Consider the following 19,313-nt stretch of genomic DNA (forward strand, 5'->3'; position numbering starts at 1 on the left):
CAGTTATCAATTAAGTCCTTATAACTCCATTGACATAAAGGGAAAAGCTTTTGAAATACATTTAAAATCTTGTAATTCATACTTTTTTCAATTCAATTATTGAAATTACCAATAATTTTTGTTGATTAAATCTAGCCTATTTTTGGCTAAGTTTTTCAGGGCTGATCGGTATATTTTCATTTTACTAGTTCGAATTTAAACTCGTTGTTGTCGTCTTGTTGTTTGACGTAAACTTGTTGTTTGCCTTAAGTAGGGGTAAACATAGCTATCAGGATAAATTAAATAGAAAACCCATTCTCTTTTATAAATTGTACTTAAAATTACAAACAGAATCAAATGATTTTACTTGGTTAAATGAATTTTTAAATAAGCTTTAATATGTAAATGGTGGATGTATGTATTGCTTACGTTGTTACGTTAAAACTACGTAAAAATTCAACTTGTTGCTTCGTTTAAAGAATTTAAAAGCGAAGGAATTTTATTATTTGACTTTAAGTTGCAATGTACTCATAATTCCAATGGATTTTTTTGTTTAAAAAATAAGTAATATAAAACCAAACGATTTGGGCACATAAAAAAAGCTATGACGAAATTTCTATACCCTTGAAGAGTTAATTGAAAGTTTATTTACATATGTACATATATCAACTGTGTTATAATAAATTGTTTGTAATTCAAAATATTTACATAATATTAACCTGTTCTAATTGCTGCAGAGCTTTTCAAAAATTGCAAACAGATGGACATATGTACGTACATAGCTATATGCAATTTAATTTCACTCATTGCACGAATTCCCCCTATAATTCTGTTGCATGTGTTTGACCAAAATTAATGTTCCTGTCAGTAAGGGTATATAAATCAGGCCTACCAACTGCACCAGGTACAAGATCATCAGCGGGCCTCTCTCTCTCCCTCTTTCTCTCTCTCTCTCTTTAAGTAAGTGATCAACTCATTCTCGCAGACTTACAATCTCTTTTTCTCTATCGCTCGCTCTCTCACTTGATGCAGAGATTGTAGGCGAGAGAAAATCCAGCTAGGAAGTCCAGGCGTCGACTTGGTTATATCTTGTAAAAACGGTTTACTTCAATATGGTCTTTGTTAACAAGCATTATTATATAAAGTCTGGGCTTTGATGAAATCGCTTGTTGATGTTACTACAATATATCCTTAACATACCTTTCTACACTTTGTATACAGGTGAATTTAGAGAAATAGAAGTACAAGGTGGGCCAAAAGAATTCATTCGATGTTGTTTAGCTCTCATATATTTTTTAAATAAAAAACTTTGATTCTGTTTTTAAATTATGTTTATTTAAAGCTTGAGCATTTTATTGGTCAAGTCGAGAAGATGATATCAGCCAAATTGATTGCCATACGGCAATCCTGGGCATCCTGGGGATCAACTGTCAACCAAATCGGGTATACCCTATTTTAGAGGGTATAAAACGGCTGTTCAACTTCAGAGTTTATTTTTTCGTTCACTCTTTAGTACTCAGTGTAGATCTTTAGCCAACGGACGACGGGTTCAAACGAATTTTTCTTTCCAACATTTTCTGATTGTCTTTTTGGGAAAAATATCTTCTTGTTGCGCGCGTATGTGTGTGAGTGAGTGTGTGTGCATGGAGTTTATGGCATGTGTGTGTGCGTGTGTGTGCCTGTGAGAGCCTACTCCTACTCCCTTTCTTAAGTTTATAAAAAGAAAAATATAAGAAAAAAAAGAAGGAAAAACGTAGAAAAGTGTTTTCGTGCTGCAACCACGAGCAAGACCCAAGACCAAGAAGACCTGCAGTGTTTGCTTGTTTTTATGTATAACAGAAAATGTTTTTTTTTTTTTTTTTTTGTTTTGGAATAACTCACAAAGGGAATAGTCGCTGAGCTGCAAGCAATCTGGTAAGTAAAATGTGTTTCAAAATTGGAATTTTATTCTCAAAATCAAAATTTGAGGGGGAAATAAACAGAGAAGCCAAGAAAACGATATGGTGTTTGTTTTGTTTTAATACAAATTTATCTTTTGCTCTGCTTGTGTTGTTGTTTTTGTTATTACTGCTTATGACTACTTCTCAGTACTTGTACTTCACTTTGCTTCTGCTCAGGCATCCGCATCCGCTGTATTTTTGTTTTTATCTTTTTTTTAATACCCTGCGACTGAAAGGGCAAAGAAGAGGGTAAGTTTGGACATGAAAATCTTTTGGAACCAACCGACAGATCTTTGGCCTAGACTTTTCTAAACAAGGTGGTAATAATTTTCAAAATGTTTGGCATATTTCAAAATATTGTATCCTAACCCCAAAGAAAATTATAAATAAACATTATATAGTTTTATCTTTAAAAACGGGTCTCTGCATATTAACAGGTCTGAACAAATTTGAAAAATGTTTTTTGATTTAATACTCCAGGATACTTTTTAACAACATCCATCAAGGGTTAAATTACTTGATCCTTGAACGCCATTTCTTATATACTATAAGGTCCTTAAGAGTAACATTTCTGACCGATCGACATCTAAATAATTGGTCTAAACAGTCGGTTCTAATGTAAAAAAGTCAAGGTCTTAAAAACAAATTGTGGAAATCGCGGCTCAGCAATTTATTTAAATTTTACTATGTCTACAATGTCTTCAAAGTGTTCCGAAATGTCCAAAAGATTCAAGAAAAACTTGTAATATCTGAATTTGGAGATCTCTAGTTCAAGTGCCGCTTAATAAATTGAGGAAGAATGTTAAAAATTTAATAAAGTTTCTCATGAAACTAATACAAACATAAATATCATTTAATATGTGTATTATAGAGGTTTGTGCCATTATAAAGGAGTAGAATGGATTTGTATTGGAGACAGACAGTTGGTTTCAGGTTCGAAAGGGTTTTGGAGTTAATTGATTTCTTTGGAAGTCATTAAATATGATCTTTTCCAGCGAGTTTATAGATTTTATAGTTCATATACTTCATACATACATACATATGTATGTACATATAACATATGTATATTTCCATAGAAGTTCAAAATTTTTATAAATTGATTCCTTTTATTTTTTCAATCATATGGTGTTTCCAATTGCCTTAAATGTTACTAAAATGAAAAATGAAATGTGCGGGAGGGGTTCTAAATATTTCTTAAGGTTATGAGTGAAACATGATGCCATACGAGACGAGCACATGCTGCACATTTGTATGACAAGGCAGGGAATAAAAGCAAGGGTGTATGTGTGTGTGTGTGTAGTGAGTGCACTAATAAACTGCATAGCTAAGCGCATTTTAGTGTCTCAACCCACGAGGTTTCTAATTAAAAATTGTGAGACGAGTTTTTTTTTTTGCACAGTTATTTCTTTTGCTGTTGTCATTGTTGCCTTCAGTTGCAGATGTGCATGATGATGATGATATAAGCAAGGATTTAAATAGTTCAAGTCTAAAATTGGTTGAACATTGCACAGTGATCTCATACGAATTTTTAGATGCTAAAACTTCCACAACATGTGTGCTCCAGACTGAGCTACACACACACACACACACATACGTATTCATGTGTTTGCCTGTGCCTTGATGAAATTGAAAATATAAACAGAAGAAGGCAAAATAAAAATTCTTCATTATGATCATTAACATCATGATGAACATCACATCGCGAGCCAATTGTAGTGTATGAGCAATTTTTTCTTTTTTTATGAACTCTATGGCTAAACATTCAGAACGAAGTTTTTTTTTTTTTGTATGTATCCGTATCTTTGTGTTTGTGTGTACTTGTTTGTGTTGGTTAAATTTACTTTTTGTTTAGTTTCTTGCTTATTTGTTTATTTGCCTGTTTCACTGTGCACTGAAATTAACAAAAGAGTCGCCAGCAATTAAAGAACAAAAAACCGCCAAATGTTCTCCCTGTACACTCGTCGAAAAAAAATAGTGACCACATCAAAAGTATCTTTGTCTAATGAAGCTAACAAGAAGCTATCATTGTTTTGAATGTAATGTAAAATAAATAGTCCAAGGACTAACCCTTACTTAGTCCTTTAACTGTCTTTTACAATCTTGAGGACTACCTGATGACGATCCAAAGATGCTTTATTACGGTGACCTAATTACCCAGAAGGGGTAAGTCGAGAAGATAATGCAGTTCTGAAAGTAACATCTGAAAATTCATTAATTTTAGAGATGATCCAGCTCATAAATGTTTTCTTTTCTTTTTTAAGAATGGTGAACCGATTGTAGGGAACTGTAGAGCTCCTCTCTTGTGGAGGTTGCCTCTAAATCAGGGTCTGCCAATGCACTTAGTTCTAGAAAATGCATTTCAAAACACAGCATTTCGAAAATTAAGCTTATAGTCGGCTTTGGTATAACTCTGTTTGTAGTTTGATCTTAGTAGTAACGTTTAATAAGGTGTATGTCATTTGTTTTTCTCAAGGATGTCTTTAAGAAGTTTGTTGTAGTTGAATTCCTTTACTTTGCTAAGAAGCTCAAATCTATTTCAAAATGTTCCTCTAGTTTTATTCTTTGAAATTCTTAAAAAGTTTCATAAATTTGTCACCTTTTTCTTAAGATTCTTAACTCTTTCTTATTGCTCACAGATCACATTGATAATGATTTGTCTAAGTGTATACCAAAATATAAAAGTAGTCTGTGAATGAACTCTTATCAGGGCAAGTTGAAATTACGAAATATATGTATAGTTTTTTTTTTATTTAGAGTCTTTTTTTTTTACATATGTAGCTATCTATGTGCCACATCTGAGACCCTAGTGGCAAGACTTGACTTGTGCTTATCTCCCACTGTGTTAGCAGCATAGTTTCGTTTCGTTGCGCTCTTTCTGATAACGAAGGCCCAGAAAACGCAAGAGAGACTTTTGCCAGAGTAAAATAAAGAAATTTCAAAAGTTATCAAAAATAAATTAAAATTGTTTCATTGTTTCAATAGAAGACGAATTTTTAGCAAAATGATTATATTTCTTGTGCGAATCCTAAAGAACGGAATAGAATCTTTAGTTAATCCAAGACAAGACTTGAAGTTACACTATAGACTTACGACTCCAATAGGAGCATAGGAACATAAATATGTATATGTAAACCATATATGAATCTGAGCTGATAAACGCACCAGGCAACAACGGATTAAACTCTCTAGACATACACATAGTCTCTTATATATGTACATATGTACATATATACATAATATTTATCGCTTTAGTTTGGCCCCAGAGCCACTGAAATCCATTCATCTGGGCTACACTTTAGTTGGTGCGTAAGATTCATTGGGTACGGATGCTGGAACCACGAGTTCAGAAATGTTTAAAAAAATTTAAAATTAGAGCAAAATGCTGATAAGGAGACGTCTTTAAGAAGAATAAGATGAGATGACATTAATAACCCAAATGTTGAATATTTATTCTTTTTAGGTTTGTGTGTGAGGTGTGTGTGTAAAGCAAAGAGCACTAACTATGAAAGGATAAACTAAACAAGAGAGTGAGAGAGAAAGGAAAGGAGACGAGACGAGAAAGAGTAAGTTGAATGAAAACTTTATTGATTGAAAATCAAAAACTAATTATTTCAATCTATTTATAGTAGCTAATTGAACCCCATCACGTGGAAAGGAAATCAAACGAGAGCAAGAGAAAGAGAAAACGAAAACGAAACATTTGCGCTGATTACACAGTGAAAAAAAAAAAAAAAAAAAAACACAACCGGAAGTCCCTAGTGGAACACGACCCCAACAACAACAAACGACATCCCAGAGAACCGGAGCAATGTTGGAGCTGCTGCGGTCTCAACGCAGTGGCCTTATCGCCATTTTCTTTGTGCTCGTCGTCGCCGTGCTGAGTAGCCAACTGGAGGCACAAAGATTACCACCCCAGCATGGCCGACACGATCGTCCGCGTAATCCGCCCCGTCAATATGTCAAGACACATCCATGTGAACGTTCCTCATGTTATCCGGCAACGGGTAATTTACTAATTGGTCGTGAGAATCGCTTGACAGCCAGTTCCACCTGTGGTCTCTATTCACCGGAGAGATTCTGTATCTTGTCACATTTACAGGATAAGAAATGTTTCCTTTGCGATACCCGCGAAGAGACCCGCAATGATCCGTATAAGAATCATCGTATTGGTCAGATTATATATAAAACCAAGCCGGGAACAAATATTCCAACCTGGTGGCAATCTGAGAATGGTAAAGAGAATGCAACCATTCAATTGGATTTGGAAGCAGAATTTCATTTTACCCATTTGATCATCACATTTACAACATTTCGACCCGCTGCCATGTATATAGAGAGATCTTTTGATTTTGGAGCCACTTGGCATGTGTACCGTTATTTTGCCTATGATTGTGAGGACTCGTTTCCGGGAGTACCGACGGCATTGCACAATATCACGGATGTTGTATGCACTTCGCGGTATTCGAATGTCGAGCCATCGCGAAATGGTGAGGTGATATTCCGTGTCCTGCCGCCCAATATCAATGTGACGAATCCCTATGCTGATCATGTGCAAAATCAATTGAAAATGACAAATTTGAGAATTCAGATGACTAAACTGCATAAATTGGGTGACAATCTGCTGGACAATCGTCTCGAGAATGAGGAAAAATATTACTATGGCATCTCCAATATGGTTGTACGTGGTTCCTGTTCATGTTATGGCCATGCCTCACAATGTTTACCCCTGGATGATGCTATCACCAATGATTTCGATATGGTGCATGGACGTTGCGAGTGTACACACAATACGAAGGGTTTGAACTGTGAGTCCTGTGAGGATTTCTTCAATGATCTGCCGTGGAAGCCTGCCTTTGGTAAACAAACAAATGCTTGCAAGAAATGCGAGTGTAATGATCATGCGGTTAGTTGTCACTTTGATGAGGCTGTATTCACCGCATCGGGACATGTATCGGGCGGAGTCTGCGACAATTGTATGCATAATACGCAGGGTCAACATTGCGAGGAATGCATGCCCTTCTTCTATCGCGATCCAGTGGAAGATCTGCGCTCCCCGTATGTATGCAAGCCATGCGATTGTGATCCCAATGGAGCCCTGGATGATGGCATCTGTGACTCGGTAAACGATCCCGAGAATGGAGCCATTGCTGGAGCCTGTCACTGTAAGCCCAATGTGAAGGGACGTCGCTGTGATGTCTGCAAAGATGGCTTTTGGAATCTCCAGACCGATAATCCAGAAGGTTGTGAATCCTGCACCTGCAATATACTGGGAACTATTGATAACTCTGGCTGTAATATGTATAATGGTGAATGCACGTGCAAGCGTTTGGTCACCGGCAAGGATTGTAATCAATGTCAACCGGAAACCTATGGATTGTCCGAATCGGAAGATGGTTGCACCATGTGCAATTGTGATGCTGGCGGTTCGTATGATAATTATTGTGATGTCATCACTGGACAATGTCGCTGCCGTCCACATATGACGGGTCTAAATTGTTCGTTGCCACTGCAGAACTATTTCATACCTGATCTGAGTGTTGTTCATGAGGCGGAGGTCTCTGATATTTGCATCACATATGGCAACAATGGCAATTGCAGCAGTGTAGCTCAAGCTCCCAACCCGGATGACACACGTCCACCAGAGTTCACGGGCACGGGCATGAAACGTTTGCCAGAGAACACCGAATTGACTATTGTTGTCGATGATATACCAAGAAGTATGCCCTATGATGTTGTGGTACGTTATCAGCCAACAGCTCGTGGTGATTGGGATGATGCATACATAACCCTTGTACGTCCCGACGAAATTGACCCAGAAGGCGAATGTGCTGGTCTGGTGGCGGCTTATGGCACCGAAACGAAAATCCCATTCAGTCTACCCGATCGCGATCGTCAAGTGGTGGCCCTACACGATGTTTGCCTGGAGACTGGCAAGATCTATAAGTTTAAAATCTTCTTCGAGCGTCGTGTACACAATGAGGATAATCCGGCGGCCACAATTTTGGTCGATTCATTGACTTTGATACCACGGATAGAGGTGACCCCAATATTCAGTGGCTCGCCTATTGCCGATCTGCGTCTACGTGACTATATCAATAACAATTGCAATCAATCTCTATATGATATGCGTTATGCCGGGTTCGCAAGCCCCAAGTGCAAGAGTCTGGAGAATTCGGTGAGCAAATATATCTACGATGGCGCCCGCATGTGCAGCTGTAATCCAACGGGATCGTTGAGCAAAAATTGCGAGTCCAATGGTGGCATCTGTCAATGTAAACCCCACGTCGTGGGTCGTCAGTGCGATCAGTGTGCCCCGGGCACATATGGTTTCGGTCCCGAGGGTTGCAAGGCTTGCGATTGTAATTCCATTGGCTCAAAGGACAACAATTGTGATCTACTTACTGGACAGTGTGCCTGTCATCCGAACACCTATGGCCGGGAGTGCAACCAGTGCCAGCCTGGGTATTGGAACTTCCCCAATTGTCAGGTCTGCGAGTGTAATGGTCATGCGGCCCAGTGTGATCCGGTGACGGGTCAATGTATTCAATGCCAGGATTCAACAGCAGGATATGCTTGCGACACGTGTCTGGATGGCTATTACGGTGATCCCTTGCTGGGTAGTGTGATTGGTTGTCGTCCCTGCCGTTGCCCTGACACCGTGGCAAGTGGCTTGGCTCATGCTGATGGCTGTTCCCTGGATACGCGTGACAATAACATGCTCTGCCATTGTCAGGAAGGCTACGCCGGTTCACGGTGTGAGATCTGTGCGGATAATTTCTACGGCCAACCAGAGAATGGAGGCAGTTGCTCCAAGTGTGATTGCGGCAATAATATCGATCCCTATGATACCGGCAACTGTGACCGACAGACGGGAGCGTGTCTCAAATGTTTATACCAGACGACTGGCGATCATTGCGAGCTGTGCCAGGATGGTTACTTTGGTGATGCCTTGCAGCAGAATTGCCAGCAATGTGAATGCGATTTCCTGGGCACCAATAATACTTTGGCCCATTGTGATCGTCACACAGGGCAATGTCCATGCCTACCCAACGTCCGGGGATTGAGATGTGATCAGTGCGAAGTGAATCATTGGAAGATTGCCTCGGGTGAGGGTTGCGAATTGTGCAACTGTGATCCCATTGGTGCGGTCCAGGAGCAATGTAATCCCTACACGGGACAATGTGAATGCAAGCAAGGATTTGGCGGACGGGCGTGTAACCAGTGTCAGGCTCACTATTGGGGCAATCCCAATGAGAAGTGTCAGCCCTGTGAATGCGATCCGTTTGGCTCAGCCGACTATCAGTGCGATCGTGAGACAGGAAAATGCCTGTGCCATGAAGGTATCGGCGGTTACAAGTGCAATGAGTGTGCCCGCGGCTATTTGGGTCAATTCCCACACTGTGCTCCTTGTGGCGAATGTTTCAACAACTGGGATCTGATTCTGAATGCCCTGGAAGAGGCCACACAGGCGACCATACAGCGTGCCCGAGAGATCAAACAGGTGGGAGCCACTGGTGCCTACACCGCAGAGTTCAGTGAACTGGATAAGAAGTTGCAGCACATAAAGACCTTATTACAAAATACCACCGTCAGTCTGGTGGATATCGATCGTTTGGATGGCGAGGCCAATGCACTGAAACAACAATTGATTGCATCACATCAGCGTCTGAGTGAGACGGAGAATGATCTTGATGAAATTTACAATTCATTGAGTTTATCCGCCGTGGAGCTGGAAGGTCTTCAGAATCATTCACGTCAAGTGCAAGAGCTCTCCAAGGAACTGAAGGAGAATGGCATTGAGCTGCAGGAGTCCAACATTGAGGGAGCCCTGAATCTCACCCGACATGCTTACGAGCGTGTTAATAATCTTTCAGCTCTCAAGGACGAAGCAAGGGAGTTGGCCTCCAACACTGATCGTAATTGCAAGCGTGTTGAGACTCTGTCGAACAAAATTAAGGGTGAAACCGATGCCATAGCTGCAAATGATCAAACCATAGCCGAGTATAGAAATGAGTTGAGTTCTCTGACCTCACAAATTCCAGAGCTTAACAATCAGGTATGTGGCAAACCGGGCGATCCATGCGACAACCTTTGCGGCGGCGCCGGATGCGGCAAATGTGGCGGCTTTCTCTCTTGTGAGCATGGTGCACGCGCCCACTCCGAAGAGGCTCTGAAAGTGGCCAAGGATACCGAGGAGGCTATTGTCAAGAAGAAGGATCAAGCTGATCAGACCATACGAGCCCTCACTCAGGCCAAATTGAATGCCTCTCAGGCTTACGAGAAGGCCAAACAAGGTTTTGAACTAGCCGAACGTTATTTGAATCAAACCGATGCAAATATCAAGACAGCCGCCAAACTCATTAATGCTGTGAGAGATTTCCAGGAGAATACAACCGCATCACCAGCGGAGAGCAAACAATTGGCCCAGGACACTTTGGCCCTCGACCTAACACTTGATCCCAAGGAAATCGAATCCCTGGGCGTTAAAATTAACGATGCTGTTGCCTCTCTCAAGAATGTTGAGTCCATCATCTATAGAACCCGACCCGATCTTGATCGTGTCAACGAACTCCATACCATAGCCAATCAGACCAAGGAGACAGCCAATAAAATTCTAGAGACAGCAAACTCTGTGGTGGAGAATCTATCCGCCGCCGATGAATCGCAGTCCAAAGCCCAGGAGGCCATTCAACAGGCCAATAGTAACATTGAATTGGCTGCCAAGGATCTGGAGAAAATTGATGAAGAGACCACAGCTGCTGAATCGCCTGCTAATGTCACAGCCAAACAGGTCGATGATCTGGCCAAAAAAGTGCAACGTTTGCAAAAGAATATACTCAAGAACGAGCTGGATGCCAAGGAGATAACCAAAGAGGCAAATCGTGTCAAAGCCGAAGCACTACGAGCCCACGGCGAAGCAAATAATCTTCAATCATCGACAAGTGCCACCAATCAGACACTATCCGATCGGGCCATACGCTCAGAGAAGGCACGTGAACGGGCCAAGTTGCTGCTGCAACGAGCTTCCAAATTAACCGTCGATACCAATGAAAAGTGGAAGGAGCTGAATCAACTACAGGATACCTATGAGGAGAGGAATCTAAAGTTGGCCAAATTGCAGGAGAACATTCAGCCGCTTACGGATGAAGTGACACAGTATCTGCGACGCATTCAAGAAGATGCCGAACGCTATAAAGTGTGCACACTGTAAACGAATAAGTAAGTAACGATATCGTAGAGCTATGATAGAGCGAAAATCGCCTAGTTATTGCCCAACTGATGATCTCTCGAAGAGATCACTTCGGCACTTGATCGGCTCCTCTTTCTGTGAATTGCGGAACATAAAATGACTTAACAGTGTTTTTAATACTTTCCTTTTCCCTTTTTTTTTTTTCAGAGTGCATCGATTCAAAATTGCCATATTCATGAACAAAATGGAAAAGAAAGCATATAGAAATTGCAATAATAAACAACAAGAACAAGAAAACAAATAAAAAATACCATCAGGCAAAGCAAAAAGTTATTATTTAAAATCATGTTAAGTTACGTTTTTTCTACTCTAAGACAACAAACACTGCAATGTTAATTTAAAAAAAAAAAAAAAACAATTTCAACAAAATCATGCCATTTTTTAAGAACACTTTTTTATCCTATACACACTCACTACTATACCTACAACAAAAACTACAATACAATAAATGTAATTAAATAAAATACTTAAATGTTTAAACTTTTGATGAGTCTAAATGCGAAGAAAATAGAGAGAGAAAGAGAGAGAGAGAAAAACTATGGTGAGAGTGAACCCTTTTCTACGTACAAATTTATGTATGTGGGGATTTATGCATTTTATATAATATATTTAATTTTATACATACATATTATAAATAATGCTTGGCGGTTTTGTCATTTCTTTTTTGTTCTCATTCTTCTGCACTCATCGCATGTATCAGCAGCAGAGGCAGCAACAACAAATTTTGTTATTATTTTCACTTAATAAATTTGTTTGTTTTCCCGTTTTTATAATATAATATACATATACACAAACATTATAAGTGTAAAATTAAGTGTCAACAAATTATACAAATGTATAATAACACGGACAAAAGTTATAATAAACGTAATCCAAAAAGGCTCCGCTGGTAAGTATTTAGAAAATTAAAAACCAATTGTTGAATACCAGAAGTCCACATCAAATAAGTAAGGTCAAGGTAATATGTATGTTGATATTGCTATATATTATAAAGAAAAATATACATATTTTGTAAACTGTTTTTCAATTACCCTTACATAAAACCAGTCGAACATTCGATTTTGAAAAAAATCATCAACTAAAAAAAATAAAATAATAATAAATAGGAGTTTTAGCAGTAAACATTATTTTTTTAGTAACGGCTTTTTTTGAACAAAATATTTTTTCTTAAAGTAAAGACTCAGAATTTGTAGTTGATTCCCGCGGAGTAAAAAAAGACATTTTCAAAACGGATTTATTACCGAATATATTAATTTGTATGCAAATTTCGAAGATCTGTTTCCAAATACATAACAGTACTTTAAAGATGCTCAATTCTCTGTGAATGAAAATTTAAAGTAACTTCCATTAATTTAATTTTCTTCCAAGCAGCATCAAAATACCGGGTTGTAGGGAAAAATTCTTGTCTAGAGATGGGAGACCACCGATGATGGTTCCGCTCGAAAAGAGCCATGAAAAATATCGACTTATCACAAGCAATCGGTGGACTTGCAGCTCTAGCTAAAAGTATATTTTTTTTTAAATTATTTCAGATCATAAACGAAAGGCGAGAGACTTAAAACGTATATTAACCTTATATTAATTTCTTACGGTTTTTTTGTTTACGGTGCAGTGCGGTGTGGTGCGATGCGTGGGGACATATTTATTGCGACATGCAAAAAATACATATAAACATATGACAGATGTGCGATGTGCTCAAACACACACAAACACGTACATAAATATATGTACATATATTTAAATACATATATGCATAGTCCGCACACATACACGCAAGTGCGGATGTTGTTCTGATTTTATGCAAGAAAGAATAGAGCTAAAATAAGAATATCTGAAAATATATTAAATAAAATACTAAAGAAAGGCAGCAGCAACGACAACAATAACAACACCAATAAAAAGGGACAACGCAAAATAATTAAATTGAACACAGAGGCCACCGCCGACGACGACGCGGCCTCTGCCCGCAGCAAATGAAAGTGACGTGCAGCGTCAAGTGTTCCATATAATTGTTCTGGTTCTCTGATGATGATTGCGATTTTAAAAATTTTTGGTATTTGGGTTGAATGCACAAATCCATTTCGCGCTGTTCAAACATAAAAGTCAATTCAGAAATGTCCATAAAATTAATATAATGTATTTTATATAGGCCGCCATCCATCATAAAAGAAAATCTCTTTGATTTAAAAATTGAGCTATTTTCAGATATTGTAGTGACTAGATATACATACATATGTACATATGTATGTATATACATGTATCTGTATATATGCGAATTGAGATTTCTAATCAAAAAGTCACGTGCGTTATGATTTTTGAATTGTTTTATTGCCATCAAATTAGTTGTTAAAAAATACTTTCGTTCTTTTTTTTATAGATATGTATGTATTTCTAAATATTTATTTTAGGTATAGCGAAAATTCTATAAATAATAGAAATATTTTTAGATTGTTGTCGGTTAATAATAAGTAAATAGACCAACAAGGGCTAGGGCTTTACTTGATAAAAATTTTATTACATTAAATACGAACTTAGAAATACAATTTCCTGTTAAAGACCGATTCCCATAACATTTCATTTTTGAATTCTTTTTGAATAAACAACTCTACAAAAGCATTTATTAAATAGTGTATAGAAAAATAGGTACACTGTTTGGAAATGTTATTTGGTGACTCTAAACCTGAAAGTTTATAATAAAGACATTCCAATTTGATGATTTTCCAGCAGATGTTAAACAATATTTGAGTTTTATCTGAGTTTAAAAAATTTATACATACATATGTACAGCTTGCCAAGCATTTGTTGACCAAAATTTTTGAGTAATATTATCTTCACGACTGAAAAACCAACCTAAATTTTAAATTGTAAATTGATACCAGAAACTTCGCACCCACGTACTACAAGTATTCAAACAACCCCTTAAGAAAACGAGAAAAAAACTCTTAATTACCAAATTTCTTATATAAATTTTTGTTTCTTCAAAAACAGACAAACTTTGACCAATCCATAAGTTGACTCCACACTCTCATATATATAACACACATATCGCATGCAAATCGAATAGAAATAAATAAATACATATATATTTTTTATTAATATATATCGAAAAACAAAACATACAAGTGAAAATTAAAAAAAGAAACGCTCGTCGAAGCAAGCTAGAGAAAAAATTAAAACCTTATCCATGGATGATGAACTGGAAGATAAAGTTTTCTATCAAACTTACGTTTCACATATGAAAATCCTATCAAAGTTTGCTGTGGGCTTCTCGTCCATTAATTCCCCGCTGGCCTATATATGGAAATTATGTCGACTCTATGTATTGAGGCCAGAGGTTTTATTCTGCGGCCTTATACTGTTCGTCTTGTTGATTTATTTGCAAGCGGTTGATGTATGGAGCCGCAGCATATTGGGTCGTATTCAAGCCACTTTGGGTCACAAGAAGGCCACCAGAATGATGGAGATGTCAGCCAGTGCTGGTGATCATCAGAGCTGGGAGGAAGTCCATCAACAGAGTTCAGCATTCGCGGTGCTAGGACGACGACCTCGTATGGAAGATAGGTGAGTAAATCCAAAGCAAATTTAATGCAAACATAAATAAACAAATTTTTATTGTTGTTGCCAGATACATTATCGAGGAGAATATTAACAATTCGACGGGCATATCGTTTTTTGCTGTATTCGATGGTCATGGCGGTGAATTTGCTGCCGATTTTGCCAAAGATATTTTGGTTAAGAATATATATAACAAAATTATTGAGTCATCGAAACTATTGAAATCTGGTGATTCTGGTGCCGGTTTCAATAATTATGAAAAGAGCCCCTACTTGGCACGCAAACAGAGTCGCAAGGATAACAAAGAAAATACGGAGCCTCTTGTCTCACGAAGAGATAGTTTACGCAAGGCACATAGCACTACGGCCGATTGTAGTGCCCTGAAACCGAATGCTAAGACAACAGAAGCATCTATAGCTGATATCTATACGGCCCAACTGAATACAGCGATGCGAGCTAGCGGTAGCAATAATGCTGCCAAGGATTCGTTTTTTAATCAAAATAATAATAATATTAATGGACAAAACGGTGGAGATAATGCACCGCCGAATTTAGAAGCGAAATGTTACATTGAAAACGGGCGTATCAATTTTGGTAAACTAATTACCGATGAGATTTTGTCAGCTGACTATAAGCTAGTGGAACAGGCGAAAAGGGCGGTAAGTACTAAAAGTTAAGGACCCCCTTGTTTTCCAATTGTTTATAACTAAAATCTGTTCATGTTTTCGGCAAAAGGTTACAAAATGTTATACATTATTTCAAAGTACCAACTTTAAAAGCCACAATGTCACCAAGGCTAAACAAAATTTAGTTTTCCATATTAAAGATTAATTTTTAAAATCATTTCTAGACAAATATAGCCGGGACCACCGCACTCATAGCCATTGTACAAGGCTCTAAGCTAATTGTGGCAAATGTGGGTGATTCTCGTGGCGTAATGTATGATTCACGTGGCATAGCAATACCATTGTCCTTTGATCATAAACCGCAACAGGTGCGTGAACGTAAACGGATTCATGATGCTGGCGGTTTTATAGCCTTTCGTGGAGTTTGGCGTGTGGCTGGTGTATTGGCCACATCACGTGCCTTGGGCGATTATCCGTTAAAAGATAAGGTAAGTACTCAAAAGAGAAACCCTTAAAGTTGAAGTTAATATTTTTATGATTTGAAATTAACAGAATCTAGTCATAGCCACACCGGATATATTGACTTTTGAGCTAAATGATCACAAGTGAGTTCAAATGAAGGCGAATTCCCTTTTAAAATCATAACTAAATACAATAATTTTTTTGTTTTAGACCTCATTTTCTTATACTTGCCTCCGATGGGCTTTGGGATACATTTAGCAATGAGGAAGCCTGCACATTTGTACAGGAACATCTAAAAGATTCCGACTATGGAGCCAAATCTTTGGCCATGGAATCGTATAAGCGTGGATCTGTGGACAATATAACCGTATTGGTTATAATATTTAAAGACGATGTTTATAGAATTGGCAATAGCAACACCAACAGCAAAAAGAGTGAAGCACCAGCTCTTGCCAAATCCTCATCATTAGCAAATGCTCCGGCAGCTGCTGCTGACTCCGCCGCCTCCTCTTCTGCCGTCAAACGCTCCAACTCGATCAAAACCAAATAAGCAGCTACTATCAACCCTAGAGTGCCTCTTTACTACTATCCTTTAAACTGAGCAAAAAAAAAAAAAACACAAACTCGAAAAAACTATCAGAACAAAAAGTGCCCGTAAATCAATTCTAGTTAAGTGTTTTTTTAATTAATTGTTATTTATTTTTCAATCGCCAATCCTCCACTCGAAAAAAAGCACACATCACACGAATTTATAGATTCTTTTCGTTTAGGATCTTCATCTTCATTTGTTGTATTTTTTATATCTGTTGTTTAGTTACTCATTCCATCATTCTTTTGTTGATGCACATTACCATTTATCAATCTTATCCTTCATCCATCCAAGAACCACAAGAAACAAAAAAAAAAAAACCATATTTATTTAAATTATTTGTTGTATTTTGCAAGAACAAATCTATTTTATAAATTATGAAACGTGTTTATAAAAAAATAAATAATTAATAAATTTACAAAAATTCTATTAATTCATCTGTAAATTATTTCATTTAAATGAAGGTAAAAAAAACCAGTAAATATCAGAAATATTTGAATTTTTGGTAAGTGTTTAAGAAAACTGTTAATTTTCTTTTTAAACTTCTAACGAATTTAACAGCAATGTTTTGAGTAACAAAGTACAACCCTGGTAATGGTAATGGAAATGCATTCCGAATATGTTCCATACTTTAGTCCTGCTTTTCTCCAAACTTTCGTTGTCTAGCAACACAAATCGTTTTTGAAAATTTTGCACCACTAACCTGAAGTATAATGCATAGGTACATATGTGTATGTATTAAATTTGGAATAAATAAATTGAATCATTCATTTTCATTAGGGCATATTAAATATTGCTGGAAATGGATTCGAAATTCCAATGTCAATATACACAATATTTTATAAAGATTTGTTTGCGGTTTTCGATTGATACTGACAATATTCAAAGACAAAGGTATATATTTTTTGTGAGGGCTCTCGCTTATAATTTATTTTCTCCCATTTTGTTTCAACTTAAAACAAATCAATTTCGCGCGATCCAAAAAAGGTAAATCCTTGTAGAAATATATTTATAGTAGTCAATGCTTTAGTGAGCTGATACAGACACTTGCCACACACGGATGGTGTTGTCAGAGTAGCCGGCGAACAGGGTCTGGCCATCAGTGGACCAGGCAAGGGACAAGCACTGTGGCTGGTCGGCCTTCGAGGTGGGTGAAACAACCTCGGGGCGCAATTCCTCAACGGTCTTCTTGCATGCCAAGTCCCAGATCTTGATGGATGGACCATAGGCAACGCACAGCCAGTAACGGTTGGGCGAGAAGCACAGAGCATTGATGATGTCGTTGTGCTCCAGAGTGTACAAGTTCTTGCCGTCATTCAGATCCCACAACAAAGCCTTGGAGTCCTTGCCACCGGATGTGCACAGGGAACCGTCAGGGGAGACGGTCACAGTGTTCAAGTAGCCATTGTGGCCGTGGTGGTTGTTCTTCAACTTGCAGTTGGCCAAGTTCCAGACCTTGACGGTGCGATCCCAGCCGCAGGAGACAATGATGGGATTGGAGTGATTTGGCGAGAAACGCACACATGACACCCAATCGGTGTGGCCATCCTCTTGAATGGTGAACTTGCATTCAGCCAAAGTGTTCCACAACTTGATGGTCTTGTCCCGAGAACCGGAGACAATCTGACGGTTATCGGCCGAGAAGGCAACCGACAGAACATCCTACAAAAATTTAGAAAAGAAATGCGATTAGTGAAAGAAATAGCACAATTGTAAATGTTCTTTTTACATAGAATTATGCGGTATTATAGTACCGAGCTTAGCCAAGTTGGCTAATATTTTTGTAAATTTCCGTTCTTGATTCTTATTCGTACATCTTAATTGTAAATAAGATTATTTTCTTGCCTACTTACGAGAGAACATCTTTGGGGGCGGTGAATCGGTTCCAATTACAGATGTCAACCAGAAATTCTGCCTCGCATAGGCGCAATTATTTTTTCTTTGATGTATAAATGGTATTTGAGACCCAAATTTAACTACTAACTCCTAACCTTACTTTTGGTCCCATTTGAAATACCACTTATAAACATCAAATATGTATACGATAAAAGCAAACTTAGTCCCTGGACTAAATATCACTTGAAAACTTATCCCACCTTGGTGTGTCCCTCGAAGCGGCGAGTGGTCTTGCCGGCAGCCAAATCCCACAAACGCAGAGTCTGATCCCAGGAGCCAGACAGAGCATAGTTGCCATCGGATGAGAGAACAACATCGCTGATGAAGTGAGAGTGTCCATACAGACGCTTCTGGGGATAACCGTAGTTGGTGTCCTCATCGCGGGTCAATTTCCACACAATCAGGGTCTTGTCTGTCAAAAGTTAGTAAAATATGCGATATTAATCATTTTTCTCTTGTGATGCTTTAGTTTAAAGAGGATTAGAAAAGTATTTTTTTCTTTGCCAGCTCACAACTTACCACGAGATGCCGAGATAATGGTATCGGGATCCTTGGGATTGGTAGCGATTTGGGTGACCCAGCCATTGTGGCCAATTAGGGTTCCACGTAATTGCAATGTCTCAGACATGGTTAATAAATTATAAATTTATTATTTATATGCAACGGAGCACAAAGGGAACACGTCCGAATGCGCTGCAGGCTGGCAGAAAAAGAAGGCAGTTTCCGGCCAGGGTTGCTAGAAACTACATCGATAACATTCTTTTTCACCTAAACCGGTATAACCCAATAATCATTTTTACGGCATGGTTTGTTATTTAGTATTTTATTATTAGAGTGCTTTATTAAGCATATTATTTTGGTGGTAAGGCGAGCAAATATTAAAGCGAAAGTCGACGCTTTGGATAACTACACCGTGTGTTATGAAAGTTTTATTACAAAACTTTCCATTATCCCAGGACTTAAAATCGATTTATTAATAATCTGCTTTTGTCAAGGCGATAACTGCCACTGTAAAA

At 38.1% G+C, this 19,313-nt stretch overlaps 3 protein-coding genes across 3 annotated transcripts; 2 read left to right on the top strand and 1 right to left on the bottom strand.

The window, feature by feature from the left end:
* Window positions 1-1,505: 1,505 nt before the first annotated feature.
* On the top strand, window positions 1,506-11,947 carry LanB1 (laminin subunit beta-1). Its single transcript, XM_068294919.1, has 4 exons — window positions 1,506-1,893; window positions 5,380-5,482; window positions 5,546-11,138; window positions 11,317-11,947. Exon 3 carries the CDS (start codon window positions 5,728-5,730, stop codon window positions 11,128-11,130), a length of 5,403 nt encoding a protein of 1,800 aa, XP_068151020.1. The 5' UTR covers window positions 1,506-1,893; window positions 5,380-5,482; window positions 5,546-5,727; the 3' UTR covers window positions 11,131-11,138; window positions 11,317-11,947.
* A 665-nt stretch (window positions 11,948-12,612) lies between these two features.
* On the top strand, window positions 12,613-16,834 carry LOC137580799 (protein phosphatase 1L). The gene is made up of 6 exons (XM_068294920.1): window positions 12,613-12,731; window positions 14,158-14,730; window positions 14,795-15,383; window positions 15,575-15,838; window positions 15,903-15,955; window positions 16,023-16,834. The coding sequence occupies exons 2-6, from the start codon at window positions 14,354-14,356 to the stop codon at window positions 16,360-16,362; spliced, it is 1,623 nt and encodes a 540-aa protein (XP_068151021.1). The 5' UTR covers window positions 12,613-12,731; window positions 14,158-14,353; the 3' UTR covers window positions 16,363-16,834.
* A 464-nt stretch (window positions 16,835-17,298) lies between these two features.
* Window positions 17,299-19,014, bottom strand: Rack1 (Receptor of activated protein kinase C 1). Its single transcript, XM_068294921.1, has 3 exons — window positions 18,817-19,014; window positions 18,498-18,709; window positions 17,299-18,063 (listed from the first exon to the last, which is right to left on the bottom strand). The coding sequence occupies exons 1-3, from the start codon at window positions 18,923-18,925 to the stop codon at window positions 17,428-17,430; spliced, it is 957 nt and encodes a 318-aa protein (XP_068151022.1). The 5' UTR covers window positions 18,926-19,014; the 3' UTR covers window positions 17,299-17,427.
* Between the last annotated feature and the right edge of the window lie 299 nt (window positions 19,015-19,313).

This window comes from Drosophila tropicalis, unplaced genomic scaffold (assembly GCF_018151085.1).
Source record: "Drosophila tropicalis isolate 14030-0801.00 unplaced genomic scaffold, ASM1815108v1 contig_845, whole genome shotgun sequence".
In the NCBI taxonomy this organism is placed as follows: domain Eukaryota; kingdom Metazoa; phylum Arthropoda; class Insecta; order Diptera; family Drosophilidae; genus Drosophila; species Drosophila tropicalis.

Coding starts and splice junctions, on each gene's coding strand:
- LanB1 (XM_068294919.1), top strand. CDS start 5,728: ATGTTGGAGCTGCTGCGGTCTCAACGCAGTGGCCTTATCGCCATTTTC.
- Rack1 (XM_068294921.1), bottom strand. CDS start 18,925: ATGTCTGAGACATTGCAATTACGTGGAACCCTAATTGGCCACAATGGC. Junction 18,710..18,816: donor CATTATCTCGGCATCTCGTG/GTAAGTTGTGAG, acceptor AACTTTTGACAG/ACAAGACCCTGATTGTGTGG. Junction 18,064..18,497: donor GCTTCGAGGGACACACCAAG/GTGGGATAAGTT, acceptor AAATTTTTGTAG/GATGTTCTGTCGGTTGCCTT.
- LOC137580799 (XM_068294920.1), top strand. CDS start 14,354: ATGGATGATGAACTGGAAGATAAAGTTTTCTATCAAACTTACGTTTCA. Junction 15,384..15,574: donor TGGAACAGGCGAAAAGGGCG/GTAAGTACTAAA, acceptor AATCATTTCTAG/ACAAATATAGCCGGGACCAC. Junction 15,956..16,022: donor TTTGAGCTAAATGATCACAA/GTGAGTTCAAAT, acceptor TTTTTGTTTTAG/ACCTCATTTTCTTATACTTG.